The sequence below is a fragment of the Leopardus geoffroyi genome, chromosome B2, assembly GCF_018350155.1.
Source record: "Leopardus geoffroyi isolate Oge1 chromosome B2, O.geoffroyi_Oge1_pat1.0, whole genome shotgun sequence".
Classification (NCBI taxonomy): domain Eukaryota; kingdom Metazoa; phylum Chordata; class Mammalia; order Carnivora; family Felidae; genus Leopardus; species Leopardus geoffroyi.
Window position 1 is genome coordinate 151,031,616 of NC_059332.1, and position 18,634 is coordinate 151,050,249.

Below are 18,634 nucleotides of genomic sequence, written 5' to 3' on the forward strand. Positions count from 1 at the left end.
TTTTGAGAGAGAGGTGGAGAAAGAGGGAGAGAGAATCCTAAGGAGGCTCCGCGCTGTCAGCACAGAGCCTGACGCGGGGCTGGATCCCAGGAGATCTCTCATGAGATCTTGACCTGAGCCAAGATCAGGAGTTGGATGCTTAACCTACTGAGCCACCCAGGCGCCTCTGAGCTACTTTACTGAAAAGAGGCAGGACTGAGTAGGCAGAGAATGGACCCTGCTCAGGGGTGGGGGTGAGCTCCGGGAGCAGCCAGGCACAAATATAAATTACGGGTTCACAATTAATACACCTAAGGCGTGTGTTTGGGAAGAGCTTATATTCAAGGAAGACAGAAAGTGATGTGGTTTCTTTGTTTTTGTTTTCCTATCCCGTCGTACTGTTAGGCTGTTTTCTAAGGAAGATAGGATTTCCAGTTACAGTCGTTGATTGTGGCTCCAAGGGAGAAGCGTGTGTGTAATCTTTTCTTCAAAGATTCTGCCATTTACCAGAAACCCTATGCTGGAGCCACAGCCTCGCGAGCCAGGCTCATAACTGCTGGCAGGGTCGGTGGGACGGCAGACCAGGAGAAGGACAGAGCCTCTCTCCAGCTACCAAAATAGACCTTGGCTCACAAACACAGTCTTAGGAGATCAATGTGAATCATAAAAATCATTCACGAACACCGTGCCCCTCTTAGCATCTCCAGACTTGACGTTTCCTAAATATGAACTAAAACAGACGCTCCAGAATCTTCAAACACCTTCGTATGAGTTCTTGAAATGACAGGAGACTTTGTGCCACCTAGCTGATTAATGGTTGGGTGAGTTGGTTAATAGTTAATGACTTAACTCAGGCATACGAGAAGTAGTATCCCGTATTAATAGTTCATTCCGACAGCCAGTAGCTCCTTAATTAGGTCAGTTTCTGCAAACTTTTAGCCATACAAACCAGAACAGATTTTTCACAGTGTAAGTGCCAGACATCAGTAACTTTTCTCTCCTTGTCAATTTATTTGTGAAATACTGTTTTTAAAAGTCCCAAACCAGGGGCGCCTGGGTGGCTCAGTCGATTGAGCGTCTGACTCTCGGTTTTGGCTCAGGTCACGATCCCGGAGTCATGGGACGGAGCCCCGCATCGGGCTCTGTGCTGACGGTGTGGAGCCTGCATGGGATTCTCTCCCTCTCTCTCTGTCCCTCCCCAGCTCGTGCACACACTCTCACTCTCTTTCTAAAAAGAAAAAAAAAAAAACTTAAGTACAAAACCAAAAGCCAAGTATAGAAGTGACATCTCGTGTCTTGTCCCCTTCCTCTGTGCCCTGCCAGACTGAAGGCTTTTCCATGCCAGCTGGTGGATAAGATTGGGTAGCCGTGGGTCTTTAGCTCAGCGTTTAGAGTCCGTGATCCCTGGCTGTATCCGGTGCCGTCCAGCCCGTACCTGCACAGAGGCACCGCGAGCCTCCCACCTCGCTTGGGGTTGGCTCAGTGTCCGGACCCCATGATGATTTTGAGTCTTGGTTTTTCAAAGTCTCCTATGTAGCCTGTTACAACCCACCCGCACTTTCGTGCTGTTTCCAAGTTTCACTCAGCATGAGTGTCCTTCTCCGTTCGTGCCCTTGCAAGGGTGTTTTTGAAAATGAGAGAGCTGAAGGCAGGTCTCGTGGCCCCTGCAGAACTCACTTGACCTTGACCCTAGTCCTTTGACTTAACACCTTGACCCCAGAGCTGCAAGTCGCTGACCTCTGTCGCCTGAGGAGAGGTCATCTTGTCTTTGTTCAAAGTGAGAAAAGGTGGCTCCAGGTGAATCCTGGGGGGGCCAAGCGTTGAGTGTCATCTTCCCCTTGGAACGGAGGCCGCTCCGAACCGTGAGGCGTTCGCACGGTCTTCTGAGCATTCTCGTGAGCAACCAGGCTGATCCCGTCGGGGCTCTTCAGAGAACATAAATCACAGTGATGCCATTTGTCTCCTTTGGATAGTTTTTCCTTGTGTGTCGGCTCTCCTGGGGGAATAAGAGGGAGAAGGTGACATGGGAAATGGACTTTGGGGCCCTTGCTGTGTTCTGTCCGTCACGTGGACGTGGAGGAGAGAACGTGTACGGAATCTGTTGACATTTGAAAACTTCAGAAACCACGTTAGACATGCGCCAGAGGGTTTGGTCCCCCCATGTCTTCGTTCCTGGGGACAAAGCCTACATCTCAGAAATGGCAGGAAAGTGAAGCCAGAGAAGGAGGTCCCCGGCTGAGCGGCCAGCGCACAGCCGCTCTGAGGTGGAGACTGGGCTGCGAGAACGTAGACACGTGGTCCTCGTCTGCATGGACTCGACCTCCGTTAATGAAAGTGAACAACCGGATGGGATCCATTCAACAGGAATTCCAGAATCAGCCGGACGGGAGAAAGTGCCGAGGCTGTCACAACACGGGACACGGTGCACGGCACTTGCCGTGGAGGTGAGCGGGAAGCCGGGCTCCGTGCGGGAGGCGCAGGGAGGGCAGGGACGGTGCGGGGAAGCGGCAACGGCCGAGGCGTGGAGCCCGTCCCCAGAGCAGAGGCCCCGTCGTGTCGGCCCCGTGGGGGCGCCTTTTCCGTGGTCACAGCCGTGGGCTCTGAGGTCGGGCCCGGGACTCAGGAGCCCGGCGCTGCCCCCGCCCAGCAGTGTGGTACACCGTGCTCATTGGCACAGGGGGTAGGTGGCCGCGGTTCTCGTGGGACGGGCTGATGCCGTGTCGGTAAGTCGGCTCAGCCCCGGGCTCCGCGCACGGAGTGGAGACCCGCGGCCCGAGTGCGCTGTGATGATGTCGGCTCGCCGACGGCCGCGGCTACGAGGACGTTCTCCCGAGGGTGTCGGGGACCTAGGGGCGGGCAGGGGTCTCGGCACGCTCCCACCCTTGCCCACCCCTCGGCTGTCTGTCGGGGGATACCCCGTTCCGGAAGAGAGGGCAGCTGCTGACCCAGCGTCGACGCTCTGGCCGCTGGGGCCGCTTCCCCGAGGGCTCGGCTTCTGGGGCAGCGCCGGGCAGGGGTGTGGGCGCCCCGGGTGCTTTGGAGAGCGTCCTGCACAGCGTGTCAGAGCCGGGCCGGCCGGGGCTGGGCCGTCTGGAGCCTCTGCTTGAGTTCCAGGCACGCGGTCGGCCTCACTTCTGGTTTCCCTCGCCTCTTTAAAGAATGCGTGTGGCTTTTAGTCGGTTTACGAGCATGATTTCAGCATGACTTTATTGTGGTTTTACGGAACGGGCTCTGCGATATTTGACTGCGGGGAGCCGTGGCTTCCCGCGTCTCGGACGTCCCCTGGCAGCACGGGCCCTGCTTCAGTGACTTGCGGTGAAGGCCCGTTGCCACCAAGTGCAGGGTGAATGCCTGCGGCCGCAGAGCAGACAGCCTGGCCCCCGGAGAGTGGGGGCTGCCCCTCCGGCCCTGAGCGACAGCTCGCTGAGCCCCCTCGATGTCAGTGGTGAGAGCCACGTCCCTCAGGTGCCACGGGGCTGGTCAGAGACCTCTGCAGTTTTACAAGGCTCCCTCTGTGGTCCGTGGTCCAGGTGATGCAGAACGTAAAGGGCAGGACGAGTATTCAGCGACGTAGAGTGTCTCGCTGGGAGACGTAACGTGCACGAAGCGCGGCGCCCGTGCCCGATCCTTCAAGGCACGAAGCGGACATTTGTGTCTGTGTGCACGACGGGCACAACGGGACGGGGGGGACCTCCGCCGGCCGTGTGTCCTGCTGTCCGGGTTAGCTGTTCTTGGCCAAGCACAGATTCAGTGGCTGTGTTTTGGAGAGGCTTCCAAACTCCAGGCCGTTCCAGACAGTAGCTCAAGGTCGGGAGAGCAGCGTGGGTGTTTCAAGCGGAGCGGGATGCAGGGATTACGCGCTCACAACATGTCAGAAGGGCTCGGGACAGAGGGCGAAGGCTGCCACCTGGGCACATCTGTGCTGCTCGTTTCCGAGGCAGGAAGCCCCTGACCCTGCCGCTGCGATCTGACAGGACTGCGTCCCGCGCCAGGAAGCCGCGAGAAGGGCCGAGTCGGGTGGTTGCACCTGCCACGAGCCTGCCCCGCGGCGGCCCCCCTCCTGCCTGCGCCGGCGCCCCTCACGGCACCCGCTCCACACGGCTGCCACGTGCGGCTAGCGATGAGGAAGGTGGCAGAAGTTGTCGTCACCCAACCTTACGGTGCCAGGAAACACTTCCCCGCTCTTTTCCGGTGAGGAGTTTAGTGATGGCTCTTTGCAATCACATCAGGGTCATTGGTGCCATAAAATGCGATTTACAAGCACTTCATAGATTGGAAGCTTAGTTTTTGTGACAGTCAAGGATGGACTTGCACAGGCCCACAGTTTTTACACATACGGGCAGTCTGTCTCGTGCTTAAGGCTTGGGTGCTTTCTTCACAGCCTCACACAGGCTATGAAAGAGGCAATAACGAGGAGCAAACTATTGGAAGTAGAAGTAAATGAGCTAGTGGTTTAAGAAAGTTTTCTCTAGGGGCGCTGCGGGGCTCAGTGGGCTAAGCCTCTGACTTCGGCTCGGGTCACGATCTCACGGTTCGTGGATTCGAGCCCCGTGTCGGGCTCTGTGCTGACAGCTCAGAGCCGGGAGCCTACTTAGGATCTGCTGTCTCCTTCTCTCTCTGCCTCTGCCCTGCTTGGGCTCAGAGACTCTGATCCTCGAGTCCCACCGGCGCTGGCCCAGTGCCGATTTCCAGCACACGTCATGGTAACTAATCAGAGCACAGTTGCCAGCCTGTGAAACTCTTTGTTTAGAATAATGAGAAAATGTTGGAAATACGGAAATATGAAAATAAATATATAAAGTAAGTACAGAGAAGATAGGAAAACTAGAGTCAGTACGTAAGAGTCGAGATTTTGTTTTCATCTTAAGATTGGAAAGCTTCGTGGGTGCCTGGGTGGCCAGTCCGTTAAGCATCTGACTTCGGCTCAGGTCACAATCTCATGGTTTGTGAGTTCAAGCCCCGCGTCGGGTTCGTGCTGACAGCCCGGAGCCTGGAGCCTGTTTTGGATTCTGTGTCTCCCTCTCTCTCTGCTCCTCCCCTACTCACACTCTGTCTCTCTCTCTCTCTCTCTCTTTAAATTTAAATAAACTTGGGGTGCCTGGGTGGCTCAGTCGGTTGGTCATCCGACTTCAGCTTAAGTCATGATCTTGCAATTCGTGAGCTCAAGCCCCACGTTGGGCTCTGTGCTGACAGCTCAGAGCCCGGAGCCTGCTTTTGATTCCGTGTCTCCCGCTCTCTCTGCCCCTCTCCAACTTGTTCTCTGTCTCTCTCTGTCTCTCAAAAAATAAGTAAGTGTAAAAAAAATTATAAATTAAAAAAATTTAAAAGATTGGAAAGCTTCGTGCTCTCCCCCAAAGGCTGTGTTTGTGGGTAGGCCCTTGCTCGTGGCCTCCAGTGTGGACTGAACAATGGTGAGTAGGCCTGGGCCTCGCCAAAGTCTTAATGAGGAGGTGCTTCTCGGTGGCAGGGGACTTGTGCCTCACGCCTTGTCTCGGCACAGTGCTCAGACCCAGGGCCGGGTTGTACCCTCACTTCCTGCTGTGGCCGCAGGACAGAGCCTTGAGTCCCTCTGTAGGACAGATGCGCTTTCAGGACTGAACCTAAGCCCATGTCCTGCAAAGGACGTTCTCTGCATACTTGCTGTGTAGACTGAGGCCCATTTAACCCAGGCCGGGCCCCCCAGAGTACCACGTCCTCCCTGATGCCCCCTGAGCTCCTCCCTGGACCACAGGCAAAGCCCGGCGCCCTGGGCCACCACAGTGCACCTGGGACACTTGAAGACCATAAGTCGGATTGTGTCATCCTATAAACCCCCCGAAGGCTGGTTTCCCCGCAGGTAAAGTCCAAGCTTCTTCCAGTGGCCCCCGGGACCCTGCAAGCCTTGGGGGGGTCCTCCCCTGTCCTGCTGCCCTCCTTCCCTCACAGCAGCCCAGGGCCACAGTTTTCCGAGCGTCTCTGCTCTGTACGACCATCAGCGTGTGCAACGTTTCCTTCTTTGCTTTGCCAGAGTCTGTGTTTTAAACGATATCAAAGCAACTTTATTTCTTGTTTTTATTTTTTATTTATTTTATTTTTTATTTATTTTAATGTTTTTATTTATTTTTGAGACAGAGAGAGACAGAGCATGAGCAGAGAAGGGGCAGAGAGAGAGGGAGACACAGAATCTGAAACAGGCTCCAGGCTCCGAGCTGTCAGCACAGAGCCCGACGCGGGGCTTGAACGTACCCACTGCAAGAACATGACCTGAGCCGAAGTCGGACCCTCAACCGACTGAGCCACCCAGGCGCCCCTGTTTCTTGTTTTTATAAATGGCCGCCTACATCAGTTTCCTACACATGTGAAATAATAAACATAAAAGCAGGCAGCCAAAACTTCCTGCCAGTCACTGTTAGATGCTCGAAAGCCGATTCGTGTCGGTACCCCTGACACTTCCCACCCCGCAAGGCCACTTAAAAACGCAGGACCTGTCAGTAAGCCTGGCCCCTTCCACTTCCCTGGCCCAGAAGCCCATGCAGTCACCTGTTGGTCAGTGCCCAGCCCACACCCGGGTGTCAGTGTTGGCTGACACGGGTCCAAAAATATGGATGTCATCATATGATGCTTTCTCTTGATGATGTCCGAGGAAACCTCCATCATCCTGCTTCCTTTTGGTGGCAGTCCCGAGCGAGCCAGGTGGCAGGACGGACGTGAATGCTACTTAATGCACAGGGCGGTTTTTGCATGTGACTGAGGCAGCATCCTGAAGATGCATGTTTGTATTTGAAAGAAAAAGGGAAAAGAAGAAATTCTAATTTCTATACGAAAAGCTATTTTTTATTTATTTTTATTTATGTGTTTATTTATTTATTTAAATTTTATTTTTTTTAATTTACATCCAAATTAGTTAGCATCTAGTGCAACAATGATTCCAGGATAGATTCCTTAGTGCCCCTCTCCCATGTAGCCCATCCCCCCTCCCACAACCCCTCCAGCAACCCTCAGTTTGTTCTCCGTTTTTAGGAGTCTCTTCTGTTTTGTCCCCCTCCCTGTGTTTATATTATTTTTGCTTCCCGTCCCTTGTGTTCATCTGTTCTGTGTCTTAAAGTCCTGATATGAGTGAAGTCAAATGATTTTTGTCTTTCTCTGACTAATTTCACTTAGCAGAATACCCTCCAGTTCCATCCACGGAGTTGCAAATGGCAAGATTTCATTATTTTGATTGTCGAGTAATACTCCATTGTGTGTGTGTGTGTGTGTATGTATATATGTATATATGTATATATGTGTGTATATATATATATATATACATACACACACATTTTCTTTATCCGTTCATCCATCCATGGACCTTTGGGCTCTTTCCATACTTTGGCTATTGTCGATAGTGCTGCTATAAACACGGGGGTGCTTGTCAGAATGGCTAACATGAACAACTCAGGAAACAGCAGGTGCTGACGAGGATGTGGAGAAACGGGAACCCTCGTGCACTGTTGGTGGGAATGCACACGGGTGCAGCCGCTCTGGAAAACAGTGTGGAGGTTCCTCAAAAAACTAAAAATAGAGCTACCCTACGAGCCAGCCATGGCACAACTAGGCACGTATCCAAGGGATACAGGTGTGCTGTTTCGAAGGGACACACACACCCCCATGTTTATAGCAGCACTATCTATACGAAAAGCTCCCATTTTTTAAAAGAAGGACATTTCATAGAAAGCGAAGAATGTGTTCACCTTAAGAGTCAGCAAATGAAATGGTTTTTCAAGTGTCCCCATGTAAACCAGGCTCCGAGACCCCCAGTGCATGCGGCAGACGGGGCGGCTGGCTGGGCCCGTCCGTGGCTGCACTGGAGACCGGGGCACGGCCCCGTGGCCCCAAACCAGGATTAGTGCTCAAGTGTCTTCACGGAAATCGCACTGAGCCCCGAGGATTTTACTTGGATTCCGCAGATGGACACAGGATCAACAGCATCGTCAGGCTAAGCTGTAGGCTTTGTTTGGCCACAGATTCATAAACAAATTGCTGCATTCTCTTCCAGCTTTGAAAAGGGCAGTCTGGTTTCCTCTCCCTGCGATGTTTCTCTAAGTGGCTGTTAGCTGTGTGCCTGTGGACAGCAGGACGCTCGCCCTGCCTGCTCCCTGCGGGGCCGCCCCTGCGCTCCGCGGGAGAGCTCACTCGTGCGGACAGCTGTCCCCGTGTGACTTTCTGTCACGTCGCGGAGCCTGCAGGCTGTGGTTTAAACAACACAAGATCTAGGGCAGCCGTCTAGCCGCCCCAGGGGCCACCGTGCAGGGTGAGCAGGAGGCGAGCCAAGGAGCAAGGGCCCGGCCAGGAGTGGCCGTCCTGTCAGCACGTGGCCCCCCAGGGCTCCCCGCCGCCCTGGCCCCGCAAGCAGTCTGCAGGCCCCGAGAAGGTCTCGGCCCTCACTGCCACCCCGGCCTGTCTGCTTCCGACCAGTGGCTCTGTCCCCGAGGAGTGTGCGTGTCTGTCCGGGTCACGGCGCCCTGTCCCCGGAGAGACCACCCGTCTTCCCAGCAGAAGCCCCCGAGGTCTGGGGGCGCCTTGCTTCTGTGTCAGGCCTGTTGCTGCTTTCGTGTATTTCCAAGATCTGGTCCCCTTCATGGTGACATTTCCATTCTTGTGCCTCTGTCACTTCCACGCAAGGAAAATCTGCTCAGTGGGTTCTGAATTTTTTCTGATTTCTTCTCATTTTGCATTTTCATTTGCTTTGTCTCAGAACTGGCTTTGAGCAGCAGCCCCCATCACCCAGTGGCAACCCTCATCCCAGGGTGACTAGGACGGGGGGGGGGGTCTCCGCTCTGCTCCCGGGGGGAGTCCTCTCAGAAGCAGCCCCCGAACACCGCGATAGACGCCGCGCAGATACCACAAACCCAGGCCGGCTGCTTTCTCTGGGGCCTCCTCACCTCCACCCCTCAGTCTAGGTGACCTGTGGTCCTGCCCGTGCCCCGACTCGCGGGGATCGTGGGACCGTGCTCCCGAGCCCTCGTCGCGGTGAAACCCACTTCCCCACTGATGGGGAGTGGCGCCCCCATTCCTGTCTCATTAGCTGTTACCCTCGGAGTGGTGGCCGCGTGCTCCCAGAGTCTGGGGTCCTGTCGGCTCAGGCGGGGACTCGGGACGCTCACTCCGTGTAGGTGATTGCGGCCACCAGGCCCAGCGCCTTCACGGGGGCTCAACAGTGTCTGTGGAGGAAGGGCAGCAGCGTGAGCAGGACCTCCTATCTGCAGGCGGACCGTGTGTGTGTGTGTGTGTGTGTGTGTGTGTGTGTGTGTTTGTGTGAGGTCCAGCTAACCTCACCCAGAGCGCGTGTGCACGGCGTGGGACCCAGTGTGCCTGAGGACAGTCTTGCAGATCTGGTGGCTTTGTCTTTGTGAGACGAATGCATTTCTTATTTTCTTTATTTAAAATGAAGTTTCCAAAGGGGCGCCTGGGTGGCTGGGTCGGTTGAGCGTCCGACCTCGGCTCAGGTCATGATCTCGCGGTTCATGGGTTCGAGCCCCGCGTCGGGCTCTGTGCTGACAGCTCAGGGCCTGGAGCCCGCTTCGGATTCTGTGTCTTCCTCTCTCTCTCTTCCTCCCCCAGTCATGCTCTGTCTCTCTCCCTTCCTAACCGCCCCCATCGAGGCCCCTGTCCTCCCAGCCGGAGTGCGGGGGCTGTGGGAGGCTCCCTGGGTTTCCAAACCACGTGCGACTCACCGGCAGCCCCCAGAGGGAAGAGCTAAGCAGATCATGATGTTTTCTTGAGAAGGAACATTCTCTCAATGGTGTGTGTTTTCCCTATGGAGTGGGATCTAGTTTTTTGGTTCTGTCAAAGGGGAATAACACCGCTTTTTTTCACTGTTAACCTCCCCTCCCCCCGGTGAGGACTCACATCTTTTCTCCGATACGTGTACTTAACGAAGCACAGACAGGCCTGAATGGATGCCTGCTGTAGGCAGTCAACACATACTTGCATAATAATAACCACAACTCAAGTGTCAAAAGGAAAACCAGAGTGTGTTTAACCGCATAACATGTTGGTCTTTGAATGACTCACCGGCCGTCTCACTGAACCACCGTCCGACCCAGGCCGAGTCTTCTGACCTCTCCAGAGCCCGGAAAGGACGCACCTGGCCCGGCTCTTGTCCTTGTCCCGGAACAGGATGGGTCGGAGTTTGGCAGGTGCGGGGACCGGGGAGCTGCAAGTGGCCTGAGGGTGGAGAAGGGGGCTGCCGCTAGGCGGTGTCTTGCGGGGTAATAGATTGAGGGAAGCCGAGCTGCCCGTAAGCCAGCCACTCTGCGCCTGTGGGGTCCCCCAGGCCCACCGGGACAGGCGTCCGGCCACATCCGTCTCCAGCAGGGACCTCGCGCGTTTCCCGATGCCCGCAGGCACCAGGAATTCGTACGTAGTGTTGGCCGGTAGGGGTGCCGCCCGGGGCTGCCACTGTGGATATCAGTGCCTGCGATCTCTGAGTCCCGTGTGGCGACTTGGTAAGTGTCAGATGCCATCATTCACGAAAATCAGGACCCCACGTGAATATATGTGTTGCCATGTGTTCACATGAGCTCACTGATACTAAGGTACCCCGACATACTGATTTCCAAGACATAAACATTTCTTTTCATCACAGGGAAAGATCTCTTCTATTCTGTGGGTTCTGTGAAATACGAGCAAAAAAAAAAGATGCTGACTTTCTTTTTTTAGGTTGTCCGGGTGCCAAAAAGAATGAGTTTCTGACGAGCATTCTGGACGCGCTGTCCACGGACATGGTGCACGCCGTGTCCGACCCCTCCTCCGGCAGGTACGTGGCAGGGTCCGAGGAGGGTCAGTGAGGGTCCGAGGAGCCTTGGTGATCGCCGGCTAGAAGCTGGTGCAGCCGTGAGGCATCGGAGGCATGGTCAGCATAGGAGGACCCTGCGGGGCTCATGGTGACGGAGTGGGGACCCTGTGGGGCCCACGGGGACAGACAGGGGACCCTGTGGGGCTCATGGTGACGAAGGGGGGACCCTGCGGGGCCCATGGGGACAGAGAGGGGACCCTGCGGGGCTCATGGTGATGGAGGGGGGACCCTGCGGGGCCCAAGGGGACAGAGAGGGGACCTGTGGGGCTCACGGTGACGGAGAGGGGACCCTGCGGGACTCACGGGGACAGAGAGGGGACCCTGTGGGGCTCATGGTGACGGAGAGGGGACCCTGCAGGGCTCATGGTGACGGAGAGGGGACCCTGCAGGGCTCATGGTGACGGAGAGGGGACCCTGCGGGGCCCATGGGGACAGAGAGGGGACCCTGCGGGGCTCATGGTGACGGAGGGGGGACCCTGCGGGGCCCATGGGGACAGAGAGGGGACCCTGTGGGGCTCATGGTGACGAAGGGGGGACCCTGCAGGGCCCATGGGGACAGAGAGGGGACCCTGCGGGGCTCATGGTGACAGAGGGGGGACCCTGCGGGGCCCATGGGGACGGAGAGGGGACCCTGTGGGGCTCATGGTGACAGAGTGGGGACCCTGCTGGGCCCACGGGGCCAGAGAGGGGACCTGCGGGGCTCATGGTGACGGAGAGGGGACCCTGAGGGGCTCACGGGGACAGAGAGGGGACCCTGCGGGGCTCATGGTGATGGAGGGGGGACCCTGCGGGGCCCAAGGGGACAGAGAGGGGACCTGTGGGGCTCACGGTGACGGAGAGGGGACCCTGCGGGACTCACGGGGACAGAGAGGGGACCCTGTGGGGCTCATGGTGACGGAGAGGGGACCCTGCAGGGCTCATGGTGACGGAGAGGGGACCCTGCAGGGCTCATGGTGACGGAGAGGGGACCCTGCGGGGCCCATGGGGACAGAGAGGGGACCCTGCGGGGCTCATGGTGACGGAGGGGGGACCCTGCGGGGCCCATGGGGACAGAGAGGGGACCCTGTGGGGCTCATGGTGACGAAGGGGGGACCCTGCAGGGCCCATGGGGACAGAGAGGGGACCCTGCGGGGCTCATGGTGACAGAGGGGGGACCCTGCGGGGCCCATGGGGACGGAGAGGGGACCCTGTGGGGCTCATGGTGACAGAGTGGGGACCCTGCTGGGCCCACGGGGCCAGAGAGGGGACCTGCGGGGCTCATGGTGACGGAGAGGGGACCCTGAGGGGCTCACGGGGACAGAGAGGGGACCCTGCGGGGCTCATGGTGATGGAGGGGGGACCCTGCGGGGCCCAAGGGGACAGAGAGGGGACCTGTGGGGCTCATGGTGACGGAGAGGGGACCCTGCAGGGCTCATGGTGACGGAGAGGGGACCCTGCAGGGCTCATGGTGACGGAGAGGGGACCCTGCAGGGCTCATGGTGACGGAGAGGGGACCCTGCGGGGCCCATGGGGACAGAGAGGGGACCCTGCGGGGCTCATGGTGACGGAGGGGGGACCCTGCGGGGCCCATGGGGACGGAGAGGGGACCCTGTGGGGCTCATGGTGACAGAGTGGGGACCCTGCTGGGCCCACGGGGCCAGAGAGGGGACCTGCGGGGCTCATGGTGACGGAGAGGGGACCCTGAGGGGCTCACGGGGACAGAGAGGGGACCCTGCGGGGCTCATGGTGATGGAGGGGGGACCCTGCGGGGCCCACAGGGACAGAGAGGGGACCTGCGGGGCTCATGGTGATGGAGGGGGGACCCCACAGGGCTCACGGGGACGGAGGGGGAACCCCGTGGGGCTCACGGAGCTCACATATCACAGTGGGTCGAGCCAGAACCTGGGATTTCCAGTGGCTGCACCAGGCCGTGGCGGGTGGGAGGCGGGAGAGGAACGGAAAGCGGGGCCCAGTTCCGACGGCTTTATGGCTTGGAGTCGCATTTCAGAGCCATCGAGTAGATTTTCATAGTTTGAATTAAGATGTTTGGTTTCACGTTTTCAAAACACTGTGCGTCTGTTGCAGAAAAACCCCAATACGTAAGATTTACCATCTCAAGTGTACGATTCGGTGGCACTTTTCACACTGACACTGCTCACGGTGACTTGTGAAACTCTGGACGCGGGTGGTCTGGTGCCGCGCAGGGGGTCGGGGTTCCGGGGGTGCTCCCCGCGCCCCCCTGGGAGCGTCCTGACGCCGTGTGCTCCCCACAACTAACCGCAGGTGCCAGGGGACCTCCCAGCGCTGCCTGGACGTCTCATGGCAAGCCCTGCGTCCCCCTGGGAATTAGCAGTAATTTATTTCTTTTTTCTTTTTTTTTAAATTTTTTTTTCAACGTTTTTTATTTATTTTTGGGACAGAGAGAGACAAAGCATGAACGGGGGAGAGGCAGAGAGAGAGGGAGACACAGAATCGGAAGCAGGCTCCAGGCTCTGAGCCATCAACCCAGAGCCGGACGCGGGGCTCGAACTCATGGACCGCGAGATCGTGACCTGGCTGAAGTCGGACGCTTAACCGACTGCGCCACCCAGGCGCCCCATCAAATATTTATTTTTGAGAGAGAGAGAGACAGAGAGACAGAGCATGAACGGGGGAGGGGCAGAGAGAGAGGGAGACACAGAATCGGAAACAGGCTCCAGGCTCTGAGCCATCAGCCCAGAGCCCGACGCGGGGCTCGAACTCCCGGACCGCGAGATCGTGACCTGGCTGAAGTCGGACGCTTAACCGACTGCGCCACCCAGGCGCCCCTTATTTCTTTTTTCGAAGAGCTTTTTCTGAGGGAGAATCTTCCCGTGGTGACTTCCTTAGAGTGCTGGCCTCCCTCCTGAGTATCTCGTCTCCTAGATCTTAAAATACCAAGCTTTTCTTTAAATCCAAGGGTAAATGTCTGGTTACCACTTCAAGATGTATTTTTATTTGCATCCGGCAGCGTCCCTGTGGTATAAAGTGCTATGTATGCCTGTGCGTCACATTTAAAGGAGTCGGGAGCCTCGGGGTCCCAGTGTCTGTAGGGCCATGGATGTGCGAGCCGACCCGCCAACCGCACGGAGCACCGAACCTGGGACCCGGGGCTTCTGTCTTCAAGCGCTTGGCCGACACCAACTGTGTAATTCACACGCATAAATTCATTGTGTCGTTTGCCGTTTTGAAACCAACTTGAAATATTTTTTAAATCCCTTTCTCTAAATTGTTTTTAAACCTCGTTATATGGAACGGTGAATCTTTGCTGGCTTAGGCGCCGGCACCGTGGGAGTGACGGGCAGGGCGCCCCTCTGGGGGGGCTGGTGCGCACGGCGTGCCTTCCGTAGACGGGCAGGGGCAGGGCGGCGACGGCGGTGTGGCCGCGGATCCTGACGCCCTTGTGTGTTCTTGCAGGCTTTCTGAACCCGACCCCAGCCACACGCTAGAGGAGAGAGTGGTCCACTGGTATTTCAAACTACTTGATAAGAACTCCAGTGGGGACATTGGCAAAAAGGAGATCAAGCCCTTCAAGAGGTTCCTTCGGAAAAAATCAAAACCCAAAAAATGCGTGAAGAAGTTTGTCGAATACTGCGACGTGAATAATGACAAGTCCATCTCGGTGCCGGAGCTGATGGGCTGCCTGGGGGTGACGAAAGAAGAAGGTAAAGCCAGTGCCAAGAAGCGCCCCAGTAAGAGCCTTTCTCGTTGTTCTGTGCTTTGCAACGCATCGGGTCCCGACGCCCGCTCCCGCGACTGCTTACGAGGGTAGATTGTCCTTTGGTCTGAGGGTGAAAGAAAAACACCGTGTGCCTCTTACGTGTAGCTCATTTGTCCGTAGAAATGACAGCAAATCGTCCACAAGCGTCTGAGGGAAGCCGGTTGGAAGGGGAGGAGCTGGGTGTTGTGTGAAGCCAAGTGTTTTATTGTTCCGACCGCGGTGGCCGGCTTTCCAAACGTGTCCTGTCGTCCTGTGTTTGAGGTGCAAATCCGGGGACCGCATCTCGACCCCCACCGGACGTTCAGGCCGGCTTGTAAGCAGTTCGGTAGTTCCTGTTATGCAGACCCAGTATTGTGATGGCTGGACACGTTATTTTAGCTGTTTTGCCAGTCGAGTGTATGTTTTCATCAGAGGCTGGCCTGACCAACCAGCTGTTGTGGAGAAAGAGGGTTCCCCGCGGTGGGTAGATCCCAGCACCCTCGGCGGACAGGATGCATGGACCTCCTGCCTGCTGGCTGCACGGGCGAGTGGGACTTGATGGCCTCGTTTGTACAGTGTGGGTGCCGGGGAGGGTCACCAATTTCAGTAACACCTCTGAGCAGGAAACCAAGTTGGATGGAGCTAGAGAATATCATGCTGAGTGAAGTAAGTCAGTCAAAGAAAGACAGATAGCATATGATTTCAGTCCTGTGTGGAATTAAAAAAAACGCAACAGACGAACATAAGGGAAAGGAAGGAAGATAAGATAAAAACAGAGAGGGAGGCAAACCGTAAGAGACTCTTAAAAGCAGAGAGCAGACTGAGGGTTGCTGGAGGGGAGGTGGGTGGGGGGATGGGCTAGATGGGTGACGGGCATGAAGGAGGGCGCTTGCTGGGATGCGCACTGGGTGTCGTGCGTAAGCGATGAACCACTGGGTTCTGCCCCTGAAACCATTATTCCACTCTATATTAACTTGGATTTATGTGGAAACAAGGAAGAAAGGGGCGCCTGGGAGGCTCAGTCGGTTGAGCGTCCGACTTCGGCTCGGGTCATGATCTCACAGTCCGTGGGTTCGAGCCCCGCGTCGGGCTCTGTGCTGATGGCTCGGAGCCTGGGGCCTGCTTCGATTCTGTGTCTCCCTCTCTCTCTGCCCCTCCCCCACTCATGCTTGCTCTCTCTCTGTCTCTCTACCAAAAATAAACATTAAAAAAAATCTAAAAGTTTAACAAAAAAAGGAAAGAAAGAAGTCAAGGCAGGGAGTAGACGAGCGTGGGTTCATCGTGCCGGGCTCGGCCATCCTGTGTCTGCAGCCCGGCTGTGGAACACGGAGCCCCGAGCAGCTGGCCACGTGCGGGTTTCCAGAAGCAGCGGTTCCCTTCTGTCTTATTGTCCCTGTGTCCTTAGCCCTTGTCACGAGGGTCCCCCAACACTACTCAGCTACCAGGCTCCAGGCCGGGTCCGTGCTTTTGTGTCCCGTGTGCCTGAGGGCACAGTGGGAGGAGTGCAGCCTCCACGCGAGCGGGACAGTGACCCCGCCACCCCGGTCGCGACCCATGCCAGGCCAGCAGTGACCCCGAGCCAGCTGCACGAGAGCCCACAGGACTCATGACCCGTCACAACCAGCTCAGGCGCTGTTCTTCTCCCGGCTGTGCCGGCTGGTGGCGTGCGGGCCACAGCGTCCCGACTGTCACCGTCACCGCCGCCGGAGTCGGGGGCCTTCCCGGGGCTCCGCAGCCGGCACCGGCTTCCACCCCGTCCTCCCTGCGCAGCGGCCCCAGCACCGAGTGTTAGACCCTCACGGCTGCCCCTGCCCGGGCTGCGCTTTCTGTCGGGCCCCCTGGCCCACCGCAGGCCGGCCCGCAACCTCCGGACGGCACTGGTGTGAAAACCAAAACTGCCGCCTCCAGGCCTTTGCACCAGCACAGCCCCCACCCCCGCTCCTTTGTTTGCGGCCTCGGGGTCCTTTCTGGTGCTTCTCCGCCGCTGCTTGTGACTTCCTGGACCGGGACAGCCGCCCTTGCCACGTCTCTCACCTTGTCTTCGACTTCGGTTCCCCGAGGGCCCCCGGAAACTAGGGACCTTGTGCGGTTCTAGCCAGAAATGCCAGAGCCGGGGCCACTCGGAGGCCTTCGGGGGTCCTCAGGGGAGCCAGTGGGCAGCAGGGGCCACCCGACCCCGCGGCTGTGGCACCAGGGCGCCGTCGGCCTCCGCTCCGTGGTGCTCCCGCAGGGAGAGACCAGGGCACCCACCCCGTGACCTGTGTGCCGTGGCCGGATGGGCGTGGTGCCGCCTCCCTTTGGAACTCGTGTCCAGGTCCTGTGGCTACCACGAGTGACCTAAGTGCGGGGTCAGCCGCGTGTGCAGCCTGCTCTTTCTAGGATCTTCTGCGTCGCCCGTGTCCGGATCACACAGACCGGCCCACTGTTCGCAGGGAGCCCTCCCCTTGACATCTGTCTGGTGGCCTGATACGTGCCCCGGATCTGGAGCTGAGGGTCTGTCAAGGCGCGCCGTGCGGGCCACAGATTCCGGGCACCCCCGTGAAGGGGGGATGAGCGCGGTGAGAGCGCCCAGACTCTGAGACGGAGCGGGGTCTCCTCCGGTCAGGCGGTGACCCTCCCGACCGCACAACTCTGCCTTCCTGTGGAGAAGCCCGCGCGCTCCCCGACCCGCGCGGCTCAGTGCACGGCGTGACCGGCCGTCTGCGGAGGCGCTGCGCCTGGGGCGTGCGCGCTTCGTGTCCAGCCGCGACCCGGCGCGGTCTGGCTCCAGGTGGTCCCCGCCGGGCCCCGCGTCTCTGCGCTCTTTGCCCGGCTTCCGAAGCGGCGTGAGCTCCGGCTCCGGGAAGGCGAAAGCATCACCTGCAGCCAGCCAGGGGGCCGCGACCTCACGGTGAGGTTGTCCCCGTCGCCTTCTGGAGCCGCTTTCTCTGGGGGTGACGCCCTTCGTTCGCGCGTTCGTTCACTCAGCAAATGGCCGAGCGTCTGCCGTCAACTAAGGGGCGGACAGAGAAGCTGAGCCTCGGAAGTTCCGGTTGACAGGAAAGGAGCGAAAGCACCCAGCCAGGGGAGCCACAGGAATGGCGGCGCGTGCAAAGCGTGGCCGGTGGACCGGGGACACGGCACCGGGCTCTGGCTGAGGAGCTCGGCGGGCGTCTCGGTGGGAGTGATGTTGAGCGCAGCCCTCGGGGTGTCGGGATGGAGCCCTGGAGAGCTGCCGTCGTGCCTCAGGGCTCTGGGGCATCTGAGCGTCCGGCAGTCTCAGCCTGACTCGGCCAGAGGAGGGCGGCCTGGCAGGAACGGTAGCCTCGTCTGGGCAAACCCGTGAGAAACCGCGGCTTCTAGAGGATTCCACCGAGTGGTTCAGCCAAGGCTGCCGTCTGTGGAAGAGACAGGATGGGAAGGTGGTCTTCCTGCAAACGCTGGCCCTTGCTTTGCTCCGAGGAGGGACCGCCGTCGTCCTCCCCCCCAGAGACCCTCACCTGGAGGGGTCAGGGAGCTGAGGAAGCTGGCGCTCCGGGGTCACACGCCTGGTTGGTGATGACCAGCAATTGTCTCAAAATCCCACCTCCCTGTGAACACTGGTGCTGGCCTTTGGAGTTGGGTTTGAGTGCCTTAATCGATTAAATATCCTGTGGTTTCAAAACATAGTGTATTGGTAGAGGATTTGAGGTGTATTAGGGCCAACAGGGCAGGAGACCGCTGCCATGGGGAAGACAGTCTGTGACACGCGGTCCCCAGAGAAGGGGCACAGCACGACATGCAGGGCCACATGGGGACCACGGTCAGTCGGGGCAGAGGGAACGGGGGACAACTTCCCTGAGGTTTCCATGGGGAGGGGCACGTGAGGCAGGTCAGCAGGCTCAGGACGGACTGGTTTGAGTGATTGCAGGGGGCTCTGGGGTGTCAGGACTGCCCCAGGTTGTCCAGGACCTGCCCTGGGGTGACCGGGTGGGGGGGCTAGTTGTCAGGACGTACCCTGGGGTGACAGGGTGGGGGGCTAGCTGTCAGGACGTGCCCTGGGGTGACAGGGTGGGGAGCTAGCTGTCAGAACGTGCCCTGGGGTGACAGGGTGGGGGGGCTAGCTGTCAGGACCTGCCCTGGGGTGACAGGGTGGGGAGCTAGTTGTTAGGACCTACCCTGGG

The 18,634-nt window shown here is 58.1% G+C and overlaps 1 protein-coding gene across 5 annotated transcripts in view; it reads left to right on the plus strand.

Moving 5' to 3' along the window:
- SMOC2 (SPARC related modular calcium binding 2) overlaps positions 1 to 18,634 on the plus strand; it is a 173,660-nt gene that overhangs the window by 148,681 nt on the left and 6,345 nt on the right. For 3 of the 5 annotated variants that reach the window (XM_045500324.1, XM_045500326.1, XM_045500328.1), the window contains 2 exons: positions 10,660 to 10,756; positions 14,210 to 14,484. In XM_045500324.1, coding sequence (XP_045356280.1) covers positions 10,660 to 10,756; positions 14,210 to 14,484 — 372 coding nt within the window. The remainder of the gene's footprint in view (positions 1 to 10,659; positions 10,757 to 14,209; positions 14,485 to 18,634) is intronic. The other 2 variants (XM_045500327.1, XM_045500325.1) reach the window with 1 other exon arrangement.